Source organism: Papio anubis, chromosome 1 (genome assembly GCF_008728515.1).
Source record: "Papio anubis isolate 15944 chromosome 1, Panubis1.0, whole genome shotgun sequence".
In the NCBI taxonomy this organism is placed as follows: domain Eukaryota; kingdom Metazoa; phylum Chordata; class Mammalia; order Primates; family Cercopithecidae; genus Papio; species Papio anubis.
Window position 1 is genome coordinate 92,156,343 of NC_044976.1, and position 22,587 is coordinate 92,178,929.

The 22,587-nt window shown below is 39.0% G+C and overlaps 1 protein-coding gene across 6 annotated transcripts in view; it reads left to right on the plus strand.

The window, feature by feature from the left end:
- Positions 1–22,587, plus strand: part of FNBP1L (formin binding protein 1 like) — a 125,699-nt gene that overhangs the window by 33,606 nt on the left and 69,506 nt on the right. For 5 of the 6 annotated variants that reach the window (XM_021920948.2, XM_021920951.2, XM_021920958.2 and 2 more), the window contains exon 2: positions 18,366–18,481. In XM_021920948.2, coding sequence (XP_021776640.2) covers positions 18,366–18,481 — 116 coding nt within the window. Of the gene's footprint in view, positions 1–18,365; positions 18,482–22,587 lie in introns of those variants that run through there. The other variant, XM_021920967.2, reaches the window with a different exon arrangement.

The following is a 22,587-nucleotide window of genomic DNA, read 5'->3' on the forward strand; positions in this document are numbered from 1 at the left end:
CCTCAGCCTTCCGAGTAGCTGGGACTATAGGCACCCACCACTATGCCCAGCTAATTTTTTGTATTTTTAGTAGAGACGGGGTTTCACCGTGTTAGCCAGGATGATCTCAATCTCCTGACCTCATGATCCACCCGCCTCAGCCTCCCAAAGTGCTGGGATTACAGGCATGAGCCACTACGCCCAACTGTCTCTTAATTCTTAAGGAATCAACTGATTAAAATCTCTTCCATAAGTTTCTGTATAATAAAGTTGCCACATTGTATCTCACATCTTCCAATTTGTTTAAGAGCAAATAATGGTTAGGGTAGAATTCTGTGGGAAAAGAAAATCATAATCCCAATCCCTTCCTCCAATATATGATGTGATTAATCGTACTTGTGTTACCATAGAAATTTTCCTGACAAATGCTCCAGTGGAAGAAGCACATAACCAATCAGCAATTGAAACTTTCCCCACTTTTGATGTAGATGTCCCTTTACAACACATAATCTCAGTGTTTCCATGTGTAGAACAAACTTCTTAATTTCTGTATAAGCAATTAGATAGGCCCCAGAGGTCCATGTGTGCTCCTTTTTTTTTTTTTCCTAAGGCTAAAGTGTGAGGCAGGCATTTGTTGCATACTATTCCTTCAGTATTTTAGTGAAAGCACGCTTCATACCCATCTTTACCAGCCTGTCAATAATCAAATATATAGCTACTAAATGAAGAGTTCTAACTACTTTAGTATTAACACCATAAGAAAAGAAAACAATATTGATGTCTGACATGTTTAAGGATGCTTAAGAGGGGAAATTAAGGAGACTGGTCCATTAATTGTGGGATAAAATAATAATAGTCAGAAATTTTAGCTAGTTTATCAAGTCACACTTGCAAGCCTCTTATCAATTTACTCCTGTACTGAAATGAACATACAGTAAAATTCAAGAGAAATTGGGGTTCAAAATAAATTTTACTTCTGAGCTTGGAATGCAAGAGAGTAACAGACTGCTGTCCTCATTATAATACCTTTTTGACACCTTGTTATAGTTCCTTGCCACCTCTGAATAAACTGTCCATTTCTACGTAATTGTTCATCATTCTTATCAATCCTTTTTGAAAGTAGACAGAGAAATAATTTTTTTAAAAATTGGGAAAAAAAGGAAAGTATTGGTCCATATTTATGTAAAATTTCAGTCTATTGCATTTGAATAAAAATCTGCCAAAGGGTGGGCACAGTGGCTCACACCTGTAATCCCAGCAGTTTGGGAGGCTGAGGCCAGAGGATCAGAGGATCATTTGAGCCCAGGAGTTTGAGACCAGTCTGGCAACAGGGCGAAACCCCATCTCCACTAAAAATGCAAAAATAAGCCAGGTGTAGTAGCATGTGCGTGTAGTCCCAGCTACTTGGGGGGCTGAGGTGGGAGGAGGATCACTGAGCCCAGGAGGTGGAGGCTACAATGAGCTGTGATCACACCACTGCACACCAGCCTGAGCAACAGAGTGAGACCCTGTCTCAAATAAATTAAATAAATAAATAAATAAATAAACAAACCAAATAAACACAAGCACAACCTTGAAAATTTTTTTGTTTGCCTTATTTTCATTTCTTCTTAGCTGCTAAACTGCCTCCATGTATATACTTTTCTCCTGGTATATCTGTTAATTATTACTGTAAACATGATTTATTTCACATTAGCAAAAAGAAATTCCTTTTCCATTTAGAGCCATTTTATATAAATGTTAAAGCTCAAGTTAAGAGTTTTAATAGTTTTTCTTTAATTTTTTTAAAGATATGCTTGTAAGTACTTCATGTGCAGTATAAGGTTCACTCTAGTGTTCTTTTAGGAGTAAGAAAAAGAATCATTCTTAAAATGAAGTTATTTTTAAAAGTCTGAAATTATGTATTCATTTAAAATACTGTGCATGGTAATGGTTTATTGAATTGAAAGCTAGTAGCAGGCCAGACACAGTGGCTCACACCTGTAATCCTACCACTTTGGGAGGCTGAGGCAGGCAGATCACTTGAGCCCAGGAGTTCAAGACTAGCCTGGGCAACGTGGTAAAATCCTTGTCTCTACAAAAAAATACAAAAACTCAATGGCTCGTGCCTGTAATCCCAGCACTTTGGGAGGCCGAGGCGGGTGAATCACGAGGTTGGGAGATCGAGACCATTTCACCAACACGGTGAAACCCTGTCTCTACTAAAAATACAAAAAATTAGCCGGGCGTGATGGTGCGCGCCTGTAGTCCCAGCTACTTGGGAGACTGAGGCAGGAGAATGGCTTGAACCCGGGAGGCGGAGCTTGTAGTGAGCTGAGATCGCCCCACTGCAGTCCAGCCTGGACGACAGAGTGAGACTCTGTCTAAAAAAAAAAAAAAATACAAAAAGTAGCCGGGCATGGTATCACATTCCTGTAGTCCCAACTACTCAGGTGGGAGGACCACTTCTGCCCAGAAAGTTGATGGTGCTGTGGTGAGCTGTGATGGTGCCACTGCACTGCAGCCTGGGCCACAGGGTGAGACCTTGTCTCCAAAAATAAAAAAAAAAACAAAAGGGAAAGGAAAGCTAGTAGCAGCCACCCTACCAGGTCACAGGCAAGTTTTTGATGTTGAATAAACAATTATATACAGTCAATATGAAAAGGACAAAATTACCATGTAAATGCAACATGCCAGTAATAGTGCCTAGTTTATGTTGATGTGCAGGAGAATTCATTTACTTAATCATTTCCCTTTTACTCAATGCCTCCCACCAGTATTACAGTCACAGTAAGCCATGAAAGAATAAACAACAGCCTAAATTATGCATGTGTATGTTCAGAATATGGCTGTTTTGGATCATGGAGACTTCTAATTAAATTTGTATGCATCTGTAGCTATTATATAAAATTGAATACATTAATAATTTATTCTAAATCTTAAGACTTTTCAATATTGTGGATAAAAATGAGCCATGAGACTTCTGTCTAGATCAATTTTGCTTCTTCCAAAATATAATAAACCATATGTAGATAAAACTAAATTATCTCAATATTTAACCATAATTATATGCTAAGAATAGTATGAGGTCACTCTTTGGAGTTATTCCCATGAATATACCAAGAACTAAGTATCCCTCAGATTATATTAGAGCCAGAAAGCCTATTTGCTTTTCAAATAATAAATAGTCTTAGAGCATTTACTTAACTAAGTGAACTGATTTAAAGCATCAACACAAGGGAACAAAACTAATTAAGTCAAGATATGTGGATCATTGATTTAGCTGTTTCTTAGCTCTGTTACTTTGGGCAAACAGTTTATTGAGATGGAGTCTCTCTCTGTTGCCCAGGCTGGAGTGCAGTGACGTGATCTTGGCTCACCACAACCTCTGCCTCCTGGGTTCAAGCGATTCTCCTGCCTCAGCCTCCTGAGTAGCTGGGACTACAGGCATGAGCCACCATGCCTGGCTAATTTTTGTATTTTTAGTAGAGATCGGGTTTCACTATGTTGGGCAGGCTGGTCTGAAACTCCTGACCTTGTGATCCGCCTGCCTTGGCCTCCCAAACTGCTGGGATTACAGGCGTGAGCCACTGTGCCTGACTGGGCAAATAGTTTAATCTTGAGGCTTCAGTTTCCTCATCTGTAAATAGAGACTGATCTTTGAAGTCTCTTCTCACCATAAAGGCCTATGATTAAATTTCATACTTAAGCATTGCAGTCACCAAGTAGATTGAGTCTCAGAAAGGGAAAAGGGGAAAGCAGACTAGAGTAAAATGGAAAATGAGCCCAGTGAGAATCCAAGAAATCAAAGAGAGGTGGTGCAAAGGGATGTTTAGCACTGTTCTAGAGAATTTTCATGTTAAAAATATGACTGCCTGTACACGAAGACTAGTTCTGTTCTTGAATCCCCTGTTTGCTCATTATGTTCTCTCATGTCAGGATAAAACGTCAGCACAGGGGGACCAAACTGTGTTGCTGATTGGTGTGAGGGTAGAGGAACTCCTGGCAGGAAGTGGTCCAGGTTGGTAGGTAGCAAGGATAATGATGCAAGCAAATGACTTGAGAATCTGAGAAAAGGCTAAACAGAATAACGTAAAGAAAACTAGATTTAAAATAGTTAATCCTAAACTCTAGTTGTGGTGTTAACCCTAACTACTAAATGACCCTGGGCTCAAGTTTGAGATCTTGGGAGGCAGAGCAGTGCTGAACAATAGAGAGGCTAATGTCAAACAGAAATGAAAGACAACAAAGACAACTCCTGGGAGGAATGGCTCACACCTGTAATCCAGCACTTTGGGAGGCCAGGTGTTCGAGACCAGCCTTGCGAATGTAGCAAGACACTGTCTCTACAAATAAAATAAATTAGCTGGGCATAGTGGCTCACACCTGTAGTCCCAGCTGCTTGGGAGGCTGAGGCAGGAAGATTGCTTGAGCCCAGGAGGTCAAGGCTGCAGTGAGCTGTGATTGTGCCATTGCACTGCAGCCCGGGCAACAGAATGAGACCCTATCTTTAAAAAAAAAAAAAAAAAGTTAAGAAAGGTTGTAGGATCTCCAAATTACAAAAAACTGTGAAATAAGATGGCCACATGTGAAGATGGGAAGATGGCTCATATACTACACAGATATAGAGCTTACTTCACACAACAGATGTGCTCTGATAGTTTGTAAATTTATTTTGGATTAATCAAATAATTTTAATTGTCCTAAGAACACATACTATTTTAAAGACCCCTATAGAGAACAATTATCCTGTAATTTAATTTTTTAATAAATACATTTATATATTGAGTTTGCTAGAAGACATAAAACCTATGTATTGTATGAAGTTCAGTCATACAAAGCTGACCACTAAAGATTGTTAACAGTCATTACTATGTATAACATTCTGGAGGTACTAGCCAGTGAAATTAAAGAAAAGTGATTATTTGATTAATAAATCTCCTTTCCACTAAGTATATTTTTACTCACATCCCTAGTGCCAAGCTCAGCACTCATTTATTTGTTGCATTAAATGAATAGTAATAGCTACCAGTGCCAAGTACTATGTTAAATGCATTATTTATATTCCTTTTTTTTTTTTTTTTTGGAGATGGAGTCTTGCCCCATTGCCCAGGCCGGAGTGCAGTGGCGTGGTTGCAGCTCACTGCAACCTCTGCCTCCTGGGTTCAAGCGATTTTCCTGCCTTAGCCTCCTCAGTAGCTGGGATTACAGGCGCCTGCCACCATGCCCAGCTGATTGTTTTTGTATTTTAAGTAGAGACGGGGTTTCACCATGTTGGCCAGGCTGGTCTCGAACTCCTGACCTGTGATCTGCCTGCCTCACCCTCCCAAAGCGCTGAGATTCCAGGCATGAGCCACCATGCTTGGCCGCATTATTTATATTTCATTTAATCTTTCCACTTTGGAGTTGTGTAACTACTCCAGTTTTACAGATATGGAACAGGAAGCTCAGAGATCAAGCACTAGTAAATGACACCAGGTTAGGTGTCAGATGCAAAGAATTAGAAATGGATTCTGTACTTAAGAGTTTTTAGTGTATTGAAAGCTCTAAGTGAACATAGAAAATGTTAGCTTACTGTTCATATATAGTTATTACCGCATTGATATTTGGTCTCATATACCTTTAATGCATGGAATACCACTATTTTGGTGTAATACAGTTATTTTGGAATTTAAAAAATCAGAATCATTTGCATGTTGAGATATGCCCAGCTAGTTGTTAGAATTTCAGATGTAAAAATGTCACTCTTCTATAATTCCATAATTTTCAAGAAGATGAAGAAAATGGTAAAATGTGGCTCTGTAACAGAATACTTTTTTTTTAGGGCTTTACTGTTTACAGGTCTTTCACATACATTCTCATTTGACCCTCACAACAACCCTGTAAAGTAGGCAGCATGTGTATTCTCATTTGACAGTTGAGGAAAGTGAATCTCAGAGCAGTTAACTGATAATAATAATTCTTAATTCAAAGACTTTCTGAATAAGTAAATTTCAGCTGTTGACCTTGCCTTCTATTTTACTGAAAATAAACTGAAGCAATCGTGGGAGAATTTCCACATGCTCCTACTACCATATCTACCAAGCTGTCTAGACCTATGCCCACTTACTTTGCCTTCTCTCCCGTTACTGTAATTAAACTTCTCATGCTCTTAGCAAAGGCTCAGTGCTCATTGCTCCAGCAGTGAACACTGCTTCTACACTTAAGTGTTTTCTTTTCTTTCAGATCATTTCCATTAGCAATAAAATAATATTTTTTTTTAATCTTAAAAACCACCCTCACTTGATCCCACTCTTTTCTTTAGCTATTTTTTGTATCTCTTCTCTCCTTTCAAGCAAAATTCCTTAAAAGTGATGTCCACACTTAACTGTCTTCAACTTCTATCTAATCTTTTGGAACCCATTTCAGTCAGGCTTTTGCCCTCATTATTTCAACAGAACTGCTCTTGTTAAGACAGTCAGTGATCTGCATGTTGCTAACGTGGTCAGTTTTCAGTCTTTTTACTACTTTTAGTAGCACCTGACAAAGTGGATCACTTTCTCCTCCTTGAAATAATACATCATTCATTCGACTTCTTTTTTTCTCCCCCCAAATGTTGGCTTTTAATTTTGTTTGTTTTGTTTCATGTCTGTAACAGTGGGTACCTGGGATTTGATTTTGCCCCTTCTTTACTCCCCTATCACTTTCTTTTCATCCAAGAAAGCTTGATTTGGATAATCAGGGTAAGTCAGTTAAAGTATTCAAACTGAGTGTATAGTTTGTCAAGTAAATTTCAACTCTTACAGTCTGAAATGTTACAAAGTTAAGCAGTACTACATGTTTGGCATCTCCTTTTTCATCATAATTAATTTGTCACTGCATTTGATAGAGGAAAGCAGAACAAATACGTTTTCACTAACCAACCACGTGACAGATTTTTGACTCCAGGCCTGGTAGAAATTCAGAAAAAGAGAAAATCATATAAGGGAATGAGGCTCCTTAGAAGACCTTGGAAGATCTTGTTAACAGGTCAACCTACCTAGCCATAAATGCCTTGAATTCAGGACTAAGATTTTCATCACTGTAGTGATCTTCATTTGTCTTCTTATACATTACGCCACACTTTTCTAGTTTTACTTGTACCTCACTGGTTACTCCTCAGTGTCCTTTGCTGGTTCTTCATCAATTCCTTGACCTCTGAATGTTGGTGTGCAACAAGGCTTAATTGAGATCATGTCCAGGGTAATTTCTTTATCATTTATCTTCAGCAGGACCACTTCTGTTAATTCCAGACATATGTATTTAGCTGCCTACTCAACATATCAACCTGGATATCTTAAGGACATCTCAAAATTAACTGTCTAAAGCCAAAACTTTTTTCTTCCCATTGCCCAAACTTGATCTCTTCTTTTAGTTAGAAGCAGTTTCATCCTTCTAGTTCATGGGCTCAAAATTGATGTTTGTTTTTCTTCTAAAACCCATGCTCAAAACATTAGAAAAATTTGTTCACACTACCTTCAGAATATATCCAAAATCTTACCACTTTTCACCACCCTGCTGCTTTTACTCTGGACCAAACCAGCTCATGTCTGGTCTGGATTATTGCAGTAGCCTCCTTAAAAGGTCTCCCTTGCTCTGAGTTTGGTGTGTGTGTGTGTGTGTGTATTTTGTTTTGTTTGTCTTTTTTTTTTTTTTAAAGAAAAAGCCTACAGCACCTGGTATACCCAAATACTAACCAGGCCTGACCCTGCGTAGCTTCCGGGATCAGACAAGATCAGATGTGTTCAAGGATGGTGGGTCTCTGGACCTTGAACTAGTTTTTAATCAACATGGAAACTCCAGTGATCTATTTAAAAACTTGTATTGGGTCATGCCAAGTTTATTGGAGGTTATACGCTCCAATGTATTTCCAACTCAGGGTTAAAGCCAAGGTCCTTATGGTGGAAGATAGGGCATATAAACTGGCATTCTGGCGCTCACACACTCCACTTCAGTATCTGCTACTCTCCCCTCTTGCTCACTCAGCTGTGGCTTGCTTATTCAGCTTTTTGCTCTTCCTGGAATACATCAAACATATGTAGGCCCAGGGTTTTAACCGTTTTAACAACTGAACTTGTAACTGCACTAGTTCTCCAGGTAAGCTGAAGTATTAGGGGCGTGGACAGTTTATCCAAAGTAATAATCAGGAAGGCCTAATAAAAACATGCAGGTATTGTGGTAAAAAATAGAGTTGGTGAGCAAGGAGTTACCTTCTATTTCTCTTGTAGCAAAGTAAGAGGCAAGGTTATTGGCTAAGAGTGAGATGGATAGGAGATGGTGTAAATTTAAAGTAAAAGAATAAGATATGAGATAGTTGGCTAGGATAATGAAGTAGTGAATGGATTTGAGCTAAGTAGTATTAAAGTCCTGTAGGTAATAGACATGAATTTCAAAGTATAACTAGCCAACCTTGTTCTTTCTTTCCTTTTTTCCAATTTTCTTCAGCAGCGTGAGGAAGAGTTAGTAAAACTCTAACCATAAATCAGCAAAGCTAGAGAGGGGCAAGGACAGTGAGTATATTTGGAAGGAGTGATTATAATGACAGCTTAGGGAATCCAAGCTGTATAAAGATGGAAATGGCGACAGGAGGGGGTGAAGGATAATAATAATGATGTGTTGGGATCAATGGATTGTGGTCTCTGTGGGGCCAAAAAATTGTTGGACTTGGGGTATTTCAGGGAGTGACTTGACAGGGCTAGCTGCCTGAGAAAGACATTCTTGAAATTTATTGCAGGGAAGTGGAGTGGGAGAGACAAGATTGACATTCTTCCTACTTGATAAGGCAGTTATTGCTAATGACAATGGAGATGACCATGGGAATGACTTACTAAGGTGGGGTGGAAGTGAAAGTCACAGAAAAGTAAAAAAGAAAAATTGCAGTAGGGTATTGGAAAGATCATTTGGGTAGATTTTGAAGTCACTAAAAGCTTAATTTAAGTTTTAAGAAAAAATTTAAATGAAAAGATTTGGGGGAATTTCCCAAATATGCAAGTTTTCACCTGTCTTTAAAAAAACAACACCATGAGAAACCAAAAATAATTAAATTGATTTTTTTTTTAAATTCTGCAATATTTCTCAATTTTCTTTGAGGATAGACATGGTTGATCCTGAATGGAAATTGGTGTTTTAGCTCTATGAGACTGAAACAAAAAGTTTCTGCAGTCTGTAAGAGTTAAAGAGGGAGAAAAGTCAGTTGTGTTAGATCTTTAAAAACATTTTTGGTGGTAGTTTGGTATTCAGAAGTGCTGGAGGAACTTTGGCAGAAAGTCAGAGCCATAGAGCAAGTCCAAACTAGGACAGCAAAGTCATTATTCTGCTTTTTAGTGAGGAAAGTATTTTTAAAATGATGGTGACCCTTGGTTTTTTACCAAAAAGTACTTTATTTGGACTTCATTTGGATGCAAGGCTGTATCAAAGTAATTAGGAAAACAAGGATTGAATATTAAGTAGTGACTTCTAAAAAATAACATTTTGTGATATATAAAATAGTTCTTTTAAATTACATTAAAGACATACAGATAAAAGCAAGAAGATTGAGTAAACATAGTATTTATTGCCTCACATTACTATGCAGTAGAACCTTGTATAATTTGAGTTATGCTACATAATGTGGACATTTATGCTGGTGCTGATGCCAGCTTTAATTTAGGGTATTTTCCTGTGTTTCCAAGTAAATACAGTAAAATAACTTTAAGTATCTTACAAAATTAAAAAAGAATGCCCAAAGGAAACAGAAAATGAGCTTTCTTGAGTTTAAATATAAGATGATAAGATTTAGATTAGAAATCACTACTGATACAGAGATTAATTTCACACAGGCTATGGTAAGAATGAATGTGTTGGAAAAGGAAGTGAGAGGATAATTAAGACAAGGAAATGGGGAAGTTGGACTCTGTGTAAGTCCAGCTTGCTGAAATTACTAACTAGTAATTTATTCCAGATTCTATCTGAAATAAATCCATAGGAATAAGAGCAATACTAAAGGTAGAGAGAATAGCTCGGAAGTGTTGCCTCTTTGATGACTTAATATTCTTCTTTATTTCTAACTTACAGATGATTTCAGAATACTGCTCACCTTCACTTCTTTAGTTTTTCATGATCTTTTCCCTTGACCTTTTCCATAGTCCCAAAGTATTTGCTCATGCGGAATGGGAAGATGTATGATCTCAGGCTTTGAAACTACAGAGGTTGGAAGATGTTACTTTTGATAATCTAAGACTTCATGACTTTGATTCTTACATTTTATCATTTACTTATTTATTTTTAAGAGATTGGGTCTTGTACTGTCACCCAGGCTGGAGTGCAATGTGTGATCATGGCTCACTGTAGCCTCAACCTCCCAGGCTCAAGCAATCCTCCCATCTCAGCTTCCACAGTAGCTGGGATTACAGGCATGAGCCATGATGCCAGGCTAATTTTTTTTTAAATTATTTTTTGTAGAGATGGTCTTGCTGTGTTACCCAGGCTGATCTTCAACTCCTGGACTCAAGCAATCCTCCCACCTTGGTCTCCCAAGTGTTAGGATTACAGGCGTGAGCCACCATGCCTGGCTGATTCTTATATTTTAATTTAAAAACTTTCTACTTTATGTTGTGGTAATTAAAACCATTCCTTGCTTTCCAGCCTTCTTCTCTCATGTTTCTGGAGTTGTTTGATCACTGATAGTGTGACTACTAAAGAAAGGCTGGATGACTTTTTTTTTCCCCACCCCAAAGAGACAGGGTCTTGCTCTGTTACCCAGGAGTGTTGTGGCACGATCACAGCTCTCTGTAACTTTGAACTTCCAGGCTCAAGCTGTCCTCCCATCCTCAGCCTCCCCAGTAGCTGGGACTACAGGTATGTGCCACCACAACCTAGTGTAAAAAAATTGTTTGTTTGTTATTCTCCCACCTGGGCCTCCTAAAGTGTTGGAATGATAGGCATGAGCTACGGCCAGGTCATGGTTGTTACAAAGAAGATAATTTGTTTCACTTGTAGCTAAACTTGTATTGTATTTTACCTTTATGGTACCTTTTAAAGCTGATTGGGCCGGGCGCGGTGGCTCAAGCCTGTAATCCCAGCATTTTGGGAGGCCGAGATGGGCGGATCATGAGGTCAGGAGATCGAGACCATCCTGGCTAACCCGGTGAAACCCCGTCTCTACTAAAAAAAATACAAAAAACTAGTCGGGTGAGGTGGCAGGTGCCTGTAGTCCCAGCTACTTGGGAGGCCGAGGCAGGAGAATGGCGTGAACCCGGGAGGCGGAGCTTGAAGTGAGCTGAGATCTGGCCACTGCAGTCCAGCCTCCGCGACAGAGCGAGACTCCGTCTCAAAAAAAAAAGAAAGCTGATTGCTGTTTTTTGAAGTTGGCTTTTATTTATTTTAAAAGTATAGTACAACGTTAATGAAATATACTTAACACAATTATAGGCTTCTGTTGTGTTTTCTACTTGTACAGTTCTATTTTGAGTTTTAAATCAACATTAACAATTAAACATTGTATCCATATATCCAGTTTTTGTCAGTTACAAAATAAATTTAAAACTTTAAAAAGTGGTATCTAAATAAATTTTATAATTTGTAACTTAACCATCATTAACTGAAAAATGAAATTTGACTAAACTTTCTCAATATTCTGATTAGCTGAGCTTTTACACATTTGTTATGGTGACCAACTCGAAAAATACCTTTTGGAGAGAGCTAATACATAGATATAGTCCAAGGTTTTATCCAGTGGAATCACAGCATGTATGATTTTGAGTATTGGAGAAAATAATGACATTTAGAAAAACAGTCTGACACAGGTCTTAGATATCTATTTTTTAGATGAAGTAATTTTTGAGAATCCTGAAAGAGCTTGAAAAGTGATAAACAGAAAATGAATTCTTTATGGGAACCACTGGTGGAAGAGATAACAACAAGAAGAAAAAAGCCAGTAAAATCATTTTGGTAGGGTAGGAAGGACTTGATAAAAATTAGATAAAGGATAATGCATTATTTAAAACCTGGGTCTTCAAAGAAGAGCACACAAGATGATCCACTGACATAAGGAGAAAAGAACTTAGAACTTCTGTTTATATGTTATCTAAAAAATAAGAAATGGGATACTTTACTAGTATTCAAAATGTGAGTTGATCCTGGTGTCTTGTCTTGGATTTTAAAAGTTTCCTGTAAAGAAACTGTGGATTGGACTGGGTGTGGTGGCTCACGCCTATAGTCCCAGTGCTTTGGGAGACCCAGGTGGGAGAATTGCTTGAGGCCGGGAGTTTGAGACCAGACTGAGCAACAAAGCAAGACCCCTTCTTTACAAAATATTTTTAAAAATTAGCTTAAGCCCAGGAGTTCGATGCTGCAGTGAGCTATGATGGTGCCACTACATTCCTGGGTGAAAGAGCCAGACCCCATCTCTTAAAAACCTAAAAAATAAAATATAAAAAAGAAACCATGGATTAAATATAATATTTTAATGTGAATATAGGCAAACGATAAGAATGACCAGGCTGATGCTTCTTAATGTGTTTGAGAAAAAAACATAATGTTTATTAAGAAAGAAAGATATAATGTCTATATAATCATATGGACTAGAGGTAACCTTCCCCCTCTTAAGAAATTATTGAGAAGGTTATTTGAAATGGCACTTTGGGAGGCCAAGGCAGGAGGATCGCTTGAACTGAGGGGTTTGAGATTAGCCTGGGCAACATGGCAAAACGCTGTCTCTACTAAAAATACAAAAATTAGCTGGGCATGGTGATAGGCGCCTATAGTCCCAGCTACTTGAGAAGCTGAGCTGGAAGGATCACTTAAGCTCAGGAGGTCAAGTCTGCAGTGAGCCATGGGCATGTCTGTAGTCCTAGTTACTTGGGAGGCTGAGGCTGGAAGATGACTTAATCCCAGGATTTTGACGCTGCAATGAGCTATGATGGTGAATGCATGGGTGAACCACAGGAAATTTATTTTTGGTGGAGGGGTGAAGATTTTTTTTACTGTGTAAAATATGCAATGTAAAATTTACCATCTTAACCATTTTTAAATGTACAGTTTAGTGGCATTAAGTGCATTGATACTGTTTTACAACCATCACCACCATAAATTTCCAGAATGATCTTCATCTTGCAATTCTACACTCATTAAATAACTCCCCATTCTTTCCTACCCCATTCCCTGTCAACTACCATTCTACTTCCTTCTCTCTGATTTTGACTATTCTAAGTACCTCATGTAGGTGGAATCATACAGTATTTGTCCTTTTTTGTCTTATTTTACTTAGCATGATGTCCTCAATATTTATCCATGTTTTGTAGCATGTGCCAGAATTTCCTTCCGTTTTAAGGCTGAATAATATTAATTGTATTTATATACCACATTTTCTTTATTCACTTATCTGTTGATGGACAAGTGGGTTGCTTCCATAATGCTGCTATGATATGAATATGTGTTACTGGAAAGTGTCTTGAAATTTTGAACTTAGTGGTGAAAGACAGTACACTATTAGAAATATTCTTGCTAAAAGGAAAAATTGTTCCTTCTGACACTAAACATGAGTTTTTTCCACTTGAACAACCAGTTCTTCAACTCTCTGGACACTAACTAGATGTCTTATAGTTCAGTTTTGTCACTATATGTCTGGAGTTGGTACAGACCCTACAGTTGAAGGGTTCAGTTCCATAGTACTGCCTGGACTTCAAGCATCAATTGCAGGTCCTGGACTTCTGGGTACTCGACTGACTTGGCTACAAATCAGGGGTTCCTGTGACCCCCTCCTCCGGTTTGATAATTTGCTGTAATGGCTTACAGAACTCAGGGAAACACTTTATTTACTATTACTGGTTTATTACAAAGGATATTATAAAGGACACAGATGAACAGCTAGATGAAGAGGTACCTAGGGTAAGCTTTGGAAAGACCCAAGATGCATGACGTTTTGTTCCTGTGGAGTTGAGATGCACTGCAAGTGGATGTGTTCACCTACCCAGAAGGTTTCCAAACCCATGGTTTAGGGTTTTTGTGGAGGCTCCATTACATAGGTGTGATTGATTAAATCGTTAGTTATTGTTGATTGAATTCAATCTCCATCCCTTCTCCTTTCCCAGGAGACTTGAGGGTAGGGAGAGCTGAAAGTTTCAACCCTCAAATCACTTGGTTGGTTCCTCTAGCAACCAGTCCTTGTCCTTCAAAGTCACCGCATTAGCATAAATTTAGGTATGATTGAAAGGGGGTTATTATGAATAACAAAAGATGCTCCTCTTACTCCACGACTCATGGAGTTCCAAGCATTTTAGAAGCTCTGTTTCAGGAATCAGCGGTGGAGACAAAATGTCTGCATTTCTTACTACGTAGCTGTATTAGTCTGTTCGCACGCTGCTAATAAAGACATCCGAGACTGGGTAATTTATAAAGGAAAGAGGTTTAATTGACTCACAGTTCCACATGGGTGGGGAGGCCACACAATCATGGTGGAAGGCGAATGAGGAGCAAAGTCACATCTTACATGGCAGCAGGCAAGAGAGCATTTGCAAGGGAACTCCCCTTTATAAAACCATCAGATCTGGTGAGACTTATTCACTGTCATGAGAACAGCAAGGGAAAAACCTGCCCCCACGATTCAATTACTTCCCATAAGGTCCATCCCATGACATGTGGGGATTATTACAATTTGAGATGAGATTTGGGTGGGGACACAGCCAAATGGTATCAAATCATTAGCACTAGCTCTTCCTTTTGTGGTGAGAATAGTGATATTATATGTGTAAAATATGGCAGCAAAATAAATTATCTCAGCAAATACTCTTAGGCCATATGGAAAAATGGAAATAGTTTTTAGAAAAGATTTCACACAGAAAGTTTGTTGTACAGTTTCATTAAAGTACAGATGTTTCCAACATTTCTCAGCTTATAATGTCTAGATTGTTTCAATAATGAATAATGTTTCAATAAAGCAGTTATGTTTAAAACTACCTTTTTGTGACCCACTGATGGAAAGATGTGTTGAAAAAGATTTATTCTTAACAGTAAATGTATTAACCACTGATAAAGTAGTGTGTTGGCTGGAGTTTTAAAAAGGAAATTGGAATAAGGTTGGAATTTATTCACTTCATTTGTAGGTAAGCAAAGAAAACTAAAGCAGGAAGTTCACAAAATATTAAGTTATATTTTTGTTATGATTAGTTTTATAAAAATAATACCTTTAAGACTACAGTGTTTCCAGATGAAACAGGGAGAGACAATTGAAAAATCTTTGTTTAATACAGGTTTGCTATCTCCTGGCTGTTTCAAATTTGTTGACATTTTTCTTTAACTAGTATGCTACCAGGTGTTTTTGAGAAAATTTAATCTGTGCCTTCAAGATAAAAGAGAAGTTTTAATGGTGACTGAATAGCTGCTTTTCCAAAGAAATTTGAGCTATATAGAAAGCATTTTGATGATGAATATTTGGAAATGTATTCATTATATAATTTTGTTGCTGAAAATGATCTGTGTCACCTACAAATATTATTTTGTCTGTACACTTAAAATTCTTAGAAACAGAAATTTTTTACTTGTTGTAAAGTCAGTGTTTTAGTCAGGATTCTCCAGAGATAGATAATCAACAGGATATATACACATATAGAGAGAAATTTCTTTTAAGAAATTGACTCATGTGATTGTGGAAGCTTGGGATCTGCAGGGTAGGCCCAGGGAACAGTTGTAGTTTCAGACCAAAGTCAGTATTCTGGCTGAATTCTTTCTTGCTGGGGGAAGGTCAGTCTGTTCAGTGAAAGACTTCAACTGATTAGATGAGGCCCACTCACCCATTTTGGAGCATAATCTGCTTTATTTAAAATTCATCTATTTAAATATTAATTTTTTCCTTCCCTCTTGCCTTCTCCCCCTCCCCACTCCCCTCTTCTTTCTTTTTCCTTCCTTTCCTGTGGACAGGATCTCACTGTCACCCAGGCTGGAGTGTAGTGACACAGTTACAGCTCACTGTAACTTGAATTCCTGGACTCAAGGGATCCTCCCACCTCCGCCTTTCACCTGGCTAATTTTATTTATTTATTTATTATTAATATTTATTTTTGCGACAGGGTCTTGCTCTCTTACCCTGGCTGAAGTGCAGTCATGACCTTCTGGGCTCAAACAATTCTTCTACTTCAGTCTCCCAGGTAGCTGGAATTACAAGCATGTACTAACATGCCTGGCTAATTGTTAGAGATTGGGTCTTAACGTGTTGCTAAGGCTGGTCTTGAACTCCTGAGCTCAAGAGATTCTCTTGCTTCAGCCTTCCAAAGTTCTGGGATTACATATGTGAGCCACCTAGCCTTTTTTATGTTTTGTAGACACAGGGTCTTGCTGTGTTGCCCAGGCTGATCTTGAACTCCTGGTCTTGAGTGAGTCTCCCATCCAGGCCTTCTCAAGTGCTGGGATTATAGGCATGAGCCACTGTACTTGGCCTAAATGTTAATTTCATCTAAAAAACACCTTCACAGAAACATCCAGAATAATGTTTAACCAAGTAAATATCTGGGCACAGTTGCACAGCCTAGATGACACATAAAGTTAGTAATCACAATTAGTTTCAGTGGGGTTTGAACCTTTTTTTTTTTTTTTTTTTGAGACAGAGTCTTGCTCTGTCACCCAGGCTGGAGTGCAGTGGTGTGCTCTCAGCTCACTGCAAGCTCCGCCTCCCGGGTTCACGCCATTCTCCTGCCTCAGCCTCCTGAGTAACTGGGACCACAAGTGTGCGCCACCACGCCTGGCCAATTTCTGTGTTTTTAATGGAGACAGGGTTTCACCATGTTGACCAGGCTGGCCTCGAACGCCAGACCTCAAGTGATCCGCCCACCTCAGCCTCCCAAAGTGCTGGGATTACAGGCTTGAGCCACTGCGCCTGGCCATAATATTTTAAAAGTCATTGCTCAAAGGCTTTTGTTTGCCAAATATGTTAAAAAAAAAAAAAAAAAGCTGTTTAAAAATAATGTTCGTTTCATTTTCATCTCTTTTTAAAATTTCTATTGTGGATTTCATAACTACATAATTCAATAGTATATCATTTAATATATAAATAACTACATATAGTTTTTGTTCAGGTTTTTTACTGATGGGGTTTGGAATTTAAAATTTGGAGACTTAATCTAGAGGATAAAGAAGCGTAATATAAAATTTGGTGAAGAAGATTGTGGGAAGAGAAGCCTTTGAAGCAATTTAGAAAAATAAAGGAAGATTGTTTAAGCTTTGAAGTGTTTTTTTTTTTTTTTTTTGGAATTGTTTTTCATTGAGTGTATTTCAGTTTCAGTTTGATGAGAATTCTAATTTACAGTAGTTAATATTATGCAGATTGAGTTTACTGAGCAATGCATTTTCTTGCTGTATTCAAATATATTTTGAAAACCAGATGATAATCAGAAAGCTTCTTGGAAGAATAGTATTAGAGTGGCAACTTGCTTTTAGAATTTCTTTTTGATGATTTAAGGTACAGAAAGAGATAAAAGTCAAAAGGAGATAATTTGTAAATAATGTGACTAAACCACAAGTGATTTTAAAACAAGCTGTAAATATGGAAAGGGATGATACTTGAATATTTTTTCAGCACTGCAGACTTGATATATGAGAGGAAGACAGCACCAAGTTATTAGTCAGTTTGGAGCTTGTTGTTAAAGCAAGGGAAATGGTGGTTTCTCTGGCAGGAGGTGGCATCTGTGAGGACTGAAAGAGCCTTGTAGGACAGTGATACTCTATTATATGTCATTATCATATTTCCTGCATTGCAGAACATGTTTAATAACATCACCACAATCCTGTTAAGTGGGTGATGGGATTTCCATTTTAAGATGGGAAAACATTCAAGGAGCCTTGTTAGCTTGCGCAGTTTCAAACATCTCGGAAATGGCAGATCCCAGAATTTGAACTCAGGTATATTTGATTTTGTCCAGCTAAATAATTATTCGTTGAGTACCTGCTATGGTACCAAGCATGGTGCTTAGGCTGTGGGAGTTCAGAATTGAATAATGCATGATTCTGGCCCTCAATATAGTATAGCAAACGAATAAGATAGTAATTTTAGGGAGCCTTGGGGACATGGAGAAAGTCTGAGAGTTTAGAACCATTTTCTGGCGGACATAATGCCTGAACTGAATCTCAAAGGCCAGGGTAGAGGGAATTTGGGGGAGAGTTGACTGCAAAAAGCTGAACAGGGGAGGGTCTTGCAACTGGGAGAGCCATGTTTGCAAAGACATTCAGGCATAAAGTAGCAAGATTTATGCTTAGGGACCTGTTTCTAGGTCTTAACGGGCGAAGTGAGGGAACTAGTAGATGAGCCTGGGTTTTTCCTTTTATACCTCGTTGCTTCTCCATACAAATATCAGAAGCTGTTTAAAATATATGTGGATAAAATTTTGGACTTTTAAAAATGCATTTTTATCTTCCTTTTCTAGGATCAGTTTGACAGCTTAGACAAGCATACACAATGGGGAATTGACTTCTTGGAAAGATATGCCAAATTTGTTAAAGAGAGGATAGAAATTGAACAGAACTATGCGAAACAATTGAGGTAAGTTAATTTTTTTTCAGTTTTTAGAAATGAAATTACATGTTTAAACAGTTGGATATTAGAGGAGTGTGATATTCCAGAGGTTAAATTCTGTGTTTTTCATCAGAATTAGATTGAATTAGGTAACTGGTTTGTTTTAATGATTAATTAAGTCATTGGCCAGTACAGTACTACAAGGAATATTGACTAGCTGGATCACAAATAGCTGTCATTCCAGAAAGACACTTAAAAATCTGAAAACTGGGAAGCATAATGCCAGGAAAAAGAAATATCTGGGTGTTATTCTGTGTTTTATAAAACTTTTATTCCTCTCTAACTTTTTGCTTTAGTCATCTTTTCAAAGTATTGAATATTTCTTCAGTTTCTCTTTTCTTCAGAGTTTGTAAGACTTGGAAATTGAGTGTGTGCTGAGCTGAGTTTGTTTCTGTCAGTATTCAGTTACATATTATGAATGAACATGATTCTAGAATATGTTTTGGAAGATAAAAGTTTTAAAGGGAAAATTTTAGTCTTAAAACTGACGGACTTTGTGACAAGTAGTTGCTGGAACTTATTCAGTAAAAATGGTGCTTGAAGTCTGAAGACTAGACACCAGTATAAGGTTTTCACTGTAGGGTTTAGGATAAAAAAGTGACCTGAAGTGACCAAAAAAATGCAACCTAAACAGGCATACATGACTACAAAGTCCAGGTGTATTTTGATTCAGGGGTCAAATAGTCTTCAGGCCCCATTTCTTGACTGTACTCCCTCTTGTTCTCTTCATTCTCAGGTTCCATTCATACCATCCTCTCTATTCCTTTAGCTCTAAGTTTTACATCTTCATACCCCCATATTCTGGAGAAGAATGATGGTCTTCTCTATTGTACCTTTGGGGAGAAAGGAAGGGAGGGAAAGATGAAGTAGGGGAATGGAAGAAGGGAAAGGAGGATGAAAGTAAGGGAAAATGCAAGCCTGCACCAAGCTTCTTTTCTCCAGAAATACTAGCAGAGGGTCTCCTTTAGTCATACTGACTTTGGTTAGGTTATGTGCTTGTCTTGAACAATTCACTAATATCGACTTACAGCTAATGATGGGGGGAGGATAGTTACTCAAAATTAATTTAAACTAGTGGTCCCAGAAGGAAGGGGGAGATACTTGAGTGCCTCATATATGCACTATAATAGTGCATGTAGTCAGGCGGAGCAAGATAGCCGAATAGGAACAGCTCCAGTCTCCAGCTCCCAGCGCCAGCGACACAGAAGACAGGTGATTTCTGCATTATCAACTGAGGTACTGGGTTCTTCTCACTGGGGAGTGCCGGACAATTGGTGCTGGTCAGCTGTTGCAGCCCGACCAGCGAGAGCTGAAGCAGGGCGAGGCATCGCCTCACCTGGGAAGCACAAGGGGGAAGGGAATCCCTTTTCCTAGCCAGGGGAACCGAGACACACAACACCTGGAAAATCGGGTAACTCCCACCCCAATACTGCACTTTAAGCAAACGGGCACACCAGGAGATTATATCCCACACCTGGTCGGGAGGGTCCCATGCCCACGGAGCCTTCCTCATTGCTAGCACAGCAGTCTGCGATCTAACCGCAAGGCAGCAGCGAGGCTAGGGGAGGGGCGCCCGCCATTGCTGAGGCTTAAGTAGGTAAACAAAGCCCTGGGAAGATCGAACTGGGTGGAGCTCACAGCAGTTCAAGGAGGCCTGCCAGTCTCTGTAGACTCCACCTCTGGGGACAGGGCACAGCTAAACAACAACAACAACAACAACAACAAAAAGCAGCAGAAACCTCTGCAGATGCAAGCGACTCTGACAGCTTTGAAGAGAGCAGTGGATCTCCCAACAGAGAGGTTGAGATCTGAGAATGGACAGACTGCCTGCTCAAGTGGGTCCCTGACCCCTGAGTAGCCTAACTGGGAGACATCCTCCACTAGGGGCAGACCGACACCCCACACCTCACACGGTGGAGTACACCCCTGAGACGAAGCTTCCAAAGAAAGAATCAGACAGGTACACTCGCTGTTCAGCAGCATTCTATCTTCTGCAGCCTCTGCTGCTGACACCCAGGCAAACAGGGTCTGGAGTGGACCTCAAGCAATCTCTAACAGACCTACAGCTGAGGGTCCTGACTGTTAGAAGGAAAACTAACAAACAGGAAGGACACCCACACCAAAACCCCATCAGTACGTCACCATCATCAAAGACCAGAGGCAGATAAAACCACAAAGATGGGGAAAAAGCAGGGCAGAAAAGCTGGAAATTCAAAAAATAAGAGCGCATCTCCCCCTCCAAAGGAACGCAGCTCATCGCCAGCAACGGATCAAAGCTGGACGGAGAATGACTTTGATGAGATGAGAGAAGAAGGCTTCAGTTGATTAAACTTCTCAGAGCTAAAGGAGGAATTACGAACCCAGCGCAAAGAAACTAAAAATCTTGAAAAAAGAGTGGAAGAATTGATAACCAGAATAATTAATGCAGAGAAGGCCATAAACGAACGGGCAGAGTGAAAACCATGACACGAGAAATACATGACAAAATGCGCAAGCTTCAGTAACCGACTCGATCAACTGGAAGAAAGAGTATCAGCGATTGAGGATCAAATGACAAAGCCTGCAAGAAGTATGGGATTATGTAAAAAGACCAAATCTACGTCTGATTGGGGTGCCTGAAAGTGAGGGGGAAAATGGAACCAAGTTGGAAAACACTCTTCAGCATATCATCCAGGAGAACTTCCCCAACCTAGTAAGGCAGGCCAACATTCAAATTCAGGAAATACAGAGAATGCCGCAAAGATACTCCTCGAGAAGAGCAACTCCAAGACACATAATTGCCAGATTCACCAAGTTGAAATGAAGGAAAAAATCTTAAGGGCAGCCAGAGAGAAAGGTCGGGTTACCCACAAAGGGAAGCCCATCAGACTAACAGCCGATCTCTCGGCAGAAACTCTACAAGCCAGAAGAGAGTGGGGGCCAATATTCAGCATTCTTAAAGAAAAGAATTTTCAACCCAGAATTTCATATCCAGCCAAACTAAGTTTCATAAGTGAAGGAGAAATAAAATCCTTTACAAATAAGCAAATGCTTAGAGATTTTGTCACCACCAGGCCTGCCTTACAAGAGGCCCTGAAGGAAGCGCTAAACATGGAAAGGAACAACCGGTACCAGCCATTGCAAAAACATGCCAAAATGTAAAGACCATCGAGGCTAGGAAGAAACTGCATCAACTAACGAGCAAAATAACCAGTTAATATCATAATGGCAGGATCAAGTTCACACATAACAATATTAACCTTAAATGTAAATGGACTAAATGCTCCAATTAAAAGACACAGACTGGCAAACTGGATAAAAAGTCAAGATCCATCAGTCTGCTGTATTCAGGAGACCCATCTCACATGCAGAGACACACATAGGCTCAAAATAAAGGGATGGAGGAAGATCTACCAAGCAAATGGAGAATAAAAAAAACCAGGGGTTGCAATACTAATCTCTGATAAAACAGACTTTAAACCATCAAAGATCAAAAGAGACAAAGAAGGCCATTACATAATGGTAAAGGGATCAATTCAACAGGAAGAGCTAACTATCCTAAATATATATGCACCCAATACAGGAGCACCCAGATTCATAAAGCAAGTCCTTAGAGACTTACAAAGAGACTTAGACTCCCATACAATAATAATGGGAGACTTCAACACCCCACTGTCAACATTAGACAGATCTACAAGACAGAAAGTTAACAAGGATATCCAGGAATTGAACTCATCTTTGCAGCAAGCAGATCTAATAGACATCTATAGAACTCTCCACCCCAAATCAACAGAATATACATTCTTCTCAGCACCACATCGCACTTATTCCAAAATTGACCACATAATTGGAAGTAAAGCACTCCTCAGCAAATGTACAAGAATAGAAATTATAACAAACTGTCTCTCAGACCACAGTGCAATCAAACTAGAACTCAGGACTAAGAAACTCAATCAAAACTGCTCAACTACATGGAAACTGAACAACCTGCTCCTGAATGACTACTGGGTACACAACGAAATGAAGGCAGAAATAAAGATGTTCTTTGAAACCAATGAGAACAAAGATACAACATACCAGAATCTCTGGGACAC